Here is an 8232-nt window from a genome sequence, read left to right as displayed (position 1 = left end):
CTCACAATGTATACTTACACAGTCAAGCTTCTACTTTCTTCCAAGCAAGTATCTCTTACACCCTGTAGTAGCAACTAAAAACCCTCACTTTGACTCAGTCTTCCCAAGATGACTAAATCCTCATTGACTTGTCTCCACGTCTATCGATCGAGTGGGACATATTACATGTTCTGACAAGACTGGTTTTCACAAATCTCCTACTGAAACACTCCTACACAGAAGGGTCCCTTTCACCCACTGTACAAAGTTGCAAACTCTGCTCCTAATAATTAATATGCATCACTATGTGCGGTGCTTCAAAAATATCCAGCTCATTACTGTTGTGTGCTAATTTCGTACTTTGTAAAATGGGGATAATATCGACCCTCTTGAATTCATTGTGTATTAAATGGATTCACACTATGGAAAGACTTAAGGCATTATTGGGCTTTCAGTAAATTGCTTTTTAAGTGTTAGCTATTACCCTGATTATGATGAGTCCTTTGTGATTCCATCATGAAGGAGCTCAGCATTCAGTGAATGGAAAAAGGAATGAGCAAATTCTAAGAACACTGGTGTCTGGGTTTGTTCCCTTTACTGTGGAGACATAGGCAGCTGATTCCTTCCTTGTGTCTCCATTTCCAGCACTATTGTTAGTATACAGTAGGTGTTAAACATTGAATACATGTTTGAACAAAAGGAATGCCTATTTTGAGTCTGCTCACTGGCTATCAGATGTTCTCACCTTCTACCAGTCCTCCCCCAGCCCAGATGCTCAGACTTATCTCTAGCATACAGTAGACTTTAAAGTGTTAAATGAACACATACAAAAAGGTGCATCTGGGTTTGTTTTGGGGGTCCTCCAGGCCAATGCTAACTCTAGCCTCTCTTTACCCTTGCCCTAACTGAGACTGCATTATAATCACCTCCTCAGTTCCCCTAACCCCCCAGCTATTTGTTGTTGGTAATTGTGGTGTTGAACTTAAGGCTGTTTTTCAGTGGGTGGGTGCAGGTGCTTTCTCAGCTGGGTGCCAACTCTGGTCACATCCCACCCAATTCATCACTGTAGCAGATCTGCTCGCTGAGATGCCCTGGTAAGTGGGTGGGAACCCAGGAAACTTCATTAAAGTAAGAGAGAGCAACTAAATAGCACACCGGTCAATCAAAAAGTTCCTGCTAAGGTGAGTAGCCAATGGCAAACCCCACTTTGTTGCCCTCCTGTCTAGTCCCACTTCTTTATATTCGTGGCAAAGACAGGCTGGGTTTGGATACTTACTTTCCGGCTTTCCAGGCTACAAACACAATACAACAGAATAAGTCACAATGGGCCATTGCTATGTTGCTCTAAAAAATTCTACTGCCCACTTTTAGGAATGGGGGCAGGCTCCCCTCTTCTTCTTTAAGGAATCTTAGAAAGAATCTAGAAAGGCTGGTTTATTGAGGTTTAGAAGGTCAGGGGGTCAGAATGGAGGCAAGGGATTTTAGGGTTTCTTCTCTTCTGGATCTCTGCAGGAAGGCACATGTAGACATGGCCGTTTCTCTTCCACCACCAGCTTCTGCCCCTGTAGCACCTCACACAGTGGCCGTGGGATCCCCCAGAAGGTAACATTCTTCTCACCCTGACCTTCAACCATGGAAACTGTAGGCCTGGGGTGTTGGGAAAGCAATGGAGGAGAAAAGCTCAGGTAAGGCAAAAATGTATTGAAAAAAACTGTTTTTTTAATCTCAAACTCAATGATATCCCTGCCTCAGCTTCCCAAATGTGGGAATTACAGGCAAGTCTCATCAATTTTTTTGTGGTATTAGAGACAAAACCTAGGACTTTGTACTTGCTAGGCAAATGTTCCTCCATGCTCCCATAGCATAGCATTCTGTTTATTTGTTTGTTTTTTAGGTTCTACTGACCCTTTCCCTCTTTTACCCAGGCTAACCTTGAACTCATTCTGTAATCTAGAAAAGTCTTAAACATGGTCCTTTTGGCTCCAGCCTTTTAAGCAGTTAGGATTATAGGTTTGTACCATTACACCTGAATTAACATCTCACTGTGCATTTAACTCTATGTCTAACTGTGATATTGGGTCATTTCTGATAAAGAAATAGGAAAGATGATCCCCTGTGCCTCAGTTTTCCCTAATCTACAAAATGGCAATAAGAGGAATATTTTTACCTCTAAACCCTTTTTCTTTCCTCATACTCATGTTAAATGCCTATCTCAAGCCACTACTCCTCTCTTCTTCCTTTTCCTTTCTCTTTTCTTTGTCCCTCCTCACTTTACACAAATAGAACCTTATATCCAGGAAGGTTTTTTCCAGTAAGATTTCTCCTTGTAGGCAAGCTCACTATTCATTTTCACCCAGACTCTCTCAATTGGTCTTTTTCCACACAGCCTCTAACTATGTGGGAAACTTAGGAAATTAAAAACTGGTTCCTAACTTCAGGAACCAGTCTGATCCCCCACATCTGGAAAATCCTATCCCAGTGATAGGCCACTTAACAGCTGGAAAAAGACCATTTAACCTTATTTATGTGGTGTAAGAAGGGATGGGTAACTTAACCCTTTCTAACTCCTGGGCCACTGTGGTGTCCAGTAAACACTGAAGGTGGCTAATCAGCTCTGTCTAGAACCTGCTCACTATCTGGATGTCAGGAAGGCTTCTCCAGAAAGGCCTAATTAGTTTTCTAGGTCCAGAGGGTAGTGCAAGTCTCATTGCTACTCACCTGTCATTTTTATATGCATTTTATCACAACTCACCTGGGTACCTTCTACCCATAGATTTGGGTTCTTTTTTAGTGAGTGTTGCTAGAAAGGCCTTGGAGTACTTCAAGGTAGTGAAATGTGGAGTGGATAAATGGAGGGCATGGATGACTGAGTAACTCAAAAGTATGCTAAGAGGTCAGTGAGAAGGCCACATGAAGGATTGTGTGCATGGGAGTCCAGCTAGGTGGCTGCATTAGAAACTGAGGCTGTGAAGTCTTCCCTAATTGCTTCTCCTCTTTCTTTTGTTTCTCTCCTCTTCTCTAAGGTAGGAGATGGCACTGGCAAGGTAGGCACTTTTGATCCAGGGGCTAAGCTCCAGTTCAGTATAACCAATTCCCCTCATATCCTTCAGCATCATGACCCCCTCCTAGAAACACAATGTTCCCCAACTCACGAGTACTTGGGGAGCAAAGGTGTGCAGAGTCGCTGACGGACACGGGTGGGGTTGGGTCCACATGGTGGTGTGCACAGACCCCAGGTACTCCACTGTGACCATGAACCTTTCACTGCAATGGCAATGGGTAGTAGAATGTCATATAGTCAAAACTGGAGGTCTCAATGAGAAAAGGAGACTGAAGGGGCATAGGGTACCCAGCATAGCTACTACATGGTTGTCCACTCTCACTGTGCTGCCTGTGGGTCACTCACAGACACAGTTATGGATGTCATAGCAGTGTCGAATATCTTGGAGTTTCCCAGTACATGGCTGCCCATCAAATTTGCGGCCACCACAGCTCCTTGAACGTGACTGCTGGCCTGGGATTTCATCACAGCTGATGGACTTCATTCTCACACGGCTGCAGTGACTCCATTTTCCCCAGGCCTCCCACTCTCCATTTACTGTAGAGGCAAGGAGTAAGAGGGTTTGTAGCCAGTAAAGAGCTTCAGGGGAAGGACTGAAGAAGGCTTTGGGAGGGAGTGGGAGTGAACAGATGTAGGGATGAAGGCAGAGAGGTGAACCAGGGTATGGGGGCAGGAAGAGGAGAATCATGCAGGAACAAGGTTTTGGCAGCAAGAAGTGGGCAGCAGTGATGGGCAGGGGGCTTAGGCATGGGCATGGTGCCTCTTGACTTGCTAACCAGGGCAAGGCATGGCTGTGTTACAGACGTGTTTCCGAGTGGCATCACCAGCACAAAAGGGGCCCCCATGACGGGGTACAGGGTGATCACATGTCCGTCGTTCTAGGGTCTGGCCCAGGCCACAAGTCACCGGGCAGGGACTTGAAGGGCCCCATGGTCCCCAGCCACCAGCCACTGTTGGAGTAGGAAAGAAAGTTAAAATAAAGCCACTGTAATCATGCATACTCCCTAGTTTCCTTCCATGTCACCTCTAGACATTGAGGCAAATTGTCTGCAGATGATAGGCTTCTCATCACATGGTACAAGAAATTCCATTCCCTCAAATGGCACACCATCTTTGCCAGAAATCCAAAGCCCCACTAGCTACATGCCAATGGCCTCATCCCTGCATACCTGGGCAAGGTGGTAGGCCACTACAGCCCCGATGCTCATAGGCTGTTCCTGAGCAGGGCTTCCCAGGGGGTTGGTGTGAAGGTGCTGGTGCAGAACATGAGCGGCTTCGTGTCTCCTTAGGTTCTTGAGCTCCGCCAAGGCATGATCCTGAGCAGGCGCTCCAGGGGCCCCAGGATGCCCAGGCCCCATGTGCTGTGGTCAGAGTAGAAGGATGAGCTCTGGTCAAGCATGCATAAAAGTCTTTTCTCCCTGGCAGTTTCTGGCTGTAGCCCAACATTCTAGATATCCCTTCTATGTCCTGCTACTCTTACTCACTGGGGCAGATCTTCTGAGTGTCACAGGCCTGTGATTGCTGGGCCTCTCCGGGGCAATGGCCTCCACACTTAGGAGCAGGATTATCACATAGTCGTTGACGGGTCTGGGTTCCTTTGGAGCAGGTGACAGAGCAAGGCCCCCAGGGTCCCCACTCAGACCAGCCACCCATCTCTGTGGAAGAAAAAAGAGAAGGAAGTGGGGATGGCAACCTAGGATTCCTTCCTTTCATGTATGTCCCACATCATCTTATCCTGTCCTATGTCTTTTCCCTATACCTGGCCTGGCAGTACTGCTCATCTGGACTATGGTAGCCTTCATACTCTTCCCTCTGCTCCACATTTGGCCTGCCCTCTTCCCAAATTCAGTCAAAGCGAATTCCTCCCCATCCCATAAACCAAACCATTCAGACTAAAGCCAATGTCTTCACTTTTGAAAATCCTCCTTCAGCAATCTTAGCCTCCTCCATTCCCCTTAAAGCCATACAAGGTCTGTCCTCAGGGCCTCTATACTGATTCTTCTGGAGCGGGGGGGGGAGGGGGGGGCTGTGTCCATGTCCACATTGCTCATCTTCCTTACCTGGACAGCATAGCTGATCCTCACAGGCCTGTAGCTGCCACTCAAGAGTTCCAGGAGCCGCCTTCTCAGAGCACTGTCCACCCCTACCCACACAGCGCCTGTGTCGCAGCTGGGACCCCTCAGAGCATGTAACTGAGCAGGGCCCCCATGAGGACCATGCTGACCATTGTGGGGACCTGTGAAGAGGAGCCTATGTTCTCTCCTGGTATGAAGTGACAGGATACATCATTGAGAGCCGACTTACCACTTAGGGATGGTGGGTGATTGAACATGAAGAAGTAAATATACAGGAAATATATGATAAATTTCATTTCGCTTCATAGCAAGGGCCCTGGAAACCCCCCAGGGTCAAAGCCAGAAGATGTACAGTAAGCAAATTTAAGGACTAAAAAACCCAGAACTTCTGCCAGGAACTCAATAGGTCACTACCCTGTAGAGTATCAGGCAGAGAGGAAGTACTTAGTAAACAGAAGTTCAGAAGTTCCTTCAGAAACATCCTAGCGATACACTTTGCTTCTGCACAGGACTGACTGGGTTTGCATGCTAATATGGGTATGTACATGCCAGTGTTAAAGAGACATGAACTGTTAGCATGATAAATGGTCCAGAGCTGCTCTCCAAGATCTTCAAACCCATCATCTTTACAATGTTATCTGGAATATATAGTAAGCAGTCATAAAATATATCTATAGTATAGTAAGGCTCAACATACGTAAACTGGAAGTCATAATTAGGAGATTCATGGTGCTTTCAGAGATCAAATTGCCACAAAAGAATTGCACAATCATCAGAATTAAAGATTTGGCATTGCCCTCAGAATTTCCCTAAAGTCCTCCATTTCTATGATGCTTTTATATATGATAAGCATTCAAATATGATCTGTTGTAAGTTAGGAGAATGAAGCCACCATCAAAAATATCTAAGTTGCACTCCACCCACAATGTTTACAGGAAGTCCTGACTTTTAAAGTACTTTTAAATCAGGGTTAATTTTGTCTCTCCTAAGGGACGTTTCACAGTGTCTGGATTCAGTTATTTAAAAAAAATCTTCTCTCATACAATACAGCCTAACTGTAGTTTTCCTTCTCTTCATTCCTCCCAGTACCCCTCACCATAACCTCCTTTCTTCCACAGATCCATTCCTCCTCTTCCCCTTCAGAAAAATGTAGGCTTTCCAGGGATAGCAACCAAACATGGCATAAGAAGATGTAATTAAGACCAGGCACAAATCCTTATATCAAGGCTAGATGAAGCAACCCAGGAGGAGGAAGTGTCCCAAGCACAAAGACACCCCTATTCCCACTATTAATCGGTGCAGAGAGTTATTAAAAACATTTAGGAAAAGGTCAGGTATGTTATAAACTACTAAACAGTGCACAGCTAAGAGCTCATACCCCCAACAAAGAGCTCCAAGCAACAGTGCCAAGATTTTTAAACCCTGAGCTATGGTTATAAGGAGGGCTTGTGGGGGGAGGGGCACTCTTAGAAGCTCCAGGGCAGAGAGTATAGTTTTATATTATAGGGCTCAGCCTAGGTTCCTCCAAACCTGCATGACTGACAGAGGCCCCCATCATGTTCCTGGAAGGCATAGGCAGTGTTGAGACAGCAATCTTCCACCCTGATGTCTCTTCCAAGTAGGCCTTTGCACCTGCCAGAGGGCTCCTCATACTGGGTGAAGCAGAGCACAGGGTCTGAGCCTTCAGAGGAGAGGAATGGGCAATCAGGAGTATGGTCGGCCTGGACATCCCTGGGAGGACATGTGGGCCCTTATCCACTTACCTGTGGTTGGCAGGATAAGCAATAGGAGCAGGAGCCACTGAGGGGCTTGCATTCCAACGGGCATTGTGAACACTATGTTTCTGCACTCCTCACAGAGAGGAGGCTTTGGTTTTGTCTGGACTGACCTGCTCTGGAAAGAGGAACCCAGGGCAGGAGGAACTGGGAGGGTATGGCCCCTTAACTCTGACCTCTTCCTTGAGCACTCTACCTCCTCTTTTCTCCCCTCTCCATTTCCTGAGTCACCCTTGATCCTGCTTGGTCACTCAGTCTTTGTCACCTAATACCCCACGCCACCCAGAAATCTTAGTTTTCAGTCAATGCTTTGGAGACAAATTCTCACTAAAGGGCACTGGAGCCTGAAAGTCTGAAGCAATAACCACCTAGGTGTGTGTCAACTTTGGCTTGGCAAGTCACTTTAAATTCTCAGCTTTGGTTTTCCTTTTTTTTTTTTTTTTTTTGAGATAAGGTTTTGCAACATAGCCACACCTGAAATTTGCTTTGTACACCAGGCTGGCCTTGAACAGGCAAGTAACACCTTGGGTGGCTCATATAATCTTGACTATAGTGGTCAATTTCATGGGGCTTCTGAAGAAGGGTGAAATGAAGGAAGCCCTTGTCAGTCTGTCAAGGAGAAGGCATCAGGGCAGCTACTTTAACTACCATTTTGAAAGCCTAACCCTTTCCTAAAAGTGAGGTTCCTGTGGTCAGCATGTATGTGTGGGAGGTCAATGCAAGGGAAGTGAAAAAGGGAAGTGGCATTGTGTGGGAAGCGATTCAGAATAGGGGAGGTTCAGGCATACACATTGCCTAGGGTGTGTGAGGGTGCATCTGAAGAAACCCTTAGAGTCTACAGGGATAGAGAAAAGACAAAGAGCTGGGCCATAGTCTATTAGAGTACCCAGGGCAGATAATATTCTCTTCTGAGCCTGTTTCCTTTATTGTAAAATGTGCCCACAAGCAGGACCCTGAAAGGTATAGTCCTATAGTCTTAGCTGCTTTGGAGGTTGAAACAAGCAGAAAGAAAGTTCAAGGCTACAGTGTGAGTTCAAGGCTACCCTGGCTGATTTTTGTGGGATTCTGTCTGAAAAATAAAATTTAAAAAGGGGCAGGGTAGAGGTGAGAATGCTCAGTTAAGGTGCTTGCTGCAAAACTTGTTGACCTGGGTTTAATTCCTAGGGCTCACATGGATAAAGGAGAGAACTGACTTCCTCAAGTTGTCCTCTGACATGTGCGCTGTGGCTCATATGTGCAGCGCCTCAATTAAATAAATGTAATAAAACCTTTTAAAGGTTAGAGGTGTAGCTCAGTTGGTAGAGTGATAGCATAGCATTAACGAAACCCTTGGTTTGTTCCT

At 46.0% G+C, this 8232-nt stretch overlaps 1 protein-coding gene across 1 annotated transcript; it reads right to left on the bottom strand.

Annotated features, from left to right (window-relative positions):
• Window positions 1-1398: 1398 nt before the first annotated feature.
• Cfp (complement factor properdin) lies at window positions 1399-6961 on the bottom strand. The gene is made up of 9 exons (NM_001106757.2): window positions 6879-6961; window positions 6646-6796; window positions 5101-5276; window positions 4525-4695; window positions 4210-4401; window positions 3817-3990; window positions 3386-3577; window positions 3132-3243; window positions 1399-1626 (listed from the first exon to the last, which is right to left on the bottom strand). Exons 1-9 carry the CDS (start codon window positions 6940-6942, stop codon window positions 1461-1463), a joined length of 1398 nt encoding a protein of 465 aa, NP_001100227.1. The 5' UTR covers window positions 6943-6961; the 3' UTR covers window positions 1399-1460.
• Window positions 6962-8232: the final 1271 nt, after the last annotated feature.

Source organism: Rattus norvegicus, chromosome X (genome assembly GCF_036323735.1).
Source record: "Rattus norvegicus strain BN/NHsdMcwi chromosome X, GRCr8, whole genome shotgun sequence".
NCBI lineage: Eukaryota > Metazoa > Chordata > Mammalia > Rodentia > Muridae > Rattus > Rattus norvegicus.
The sequence above is the reverse complement of the archived record's forward strand: the minus strand, read 5'-3'. Positions and strand labels throughout refer to the sequence as shown.

Coding starts and splice junctions, on each gene's coding strand:
- Cfp (NM_001106757.2), bottom strand. CDS start 6,942: ATGCCCGTTGGAATGCAAGCCCCTCAGTGGCTCCTGCTCCTATTGCTT. Junction 3,244..3,385: donor TGACATCCATAACTGTGTCT/GTGAGTGACCCA, acceptor TTGCCATTGCAG/TGAAAGGTTCATGGTCACAG. Junction 1,627..3,131: donor CCTTTGCTCCCCAAGTACTC/GTGAGTTGGGGA, acceptor CCAACACCCCAG/GCCTACAGTTTCCATGGTTG.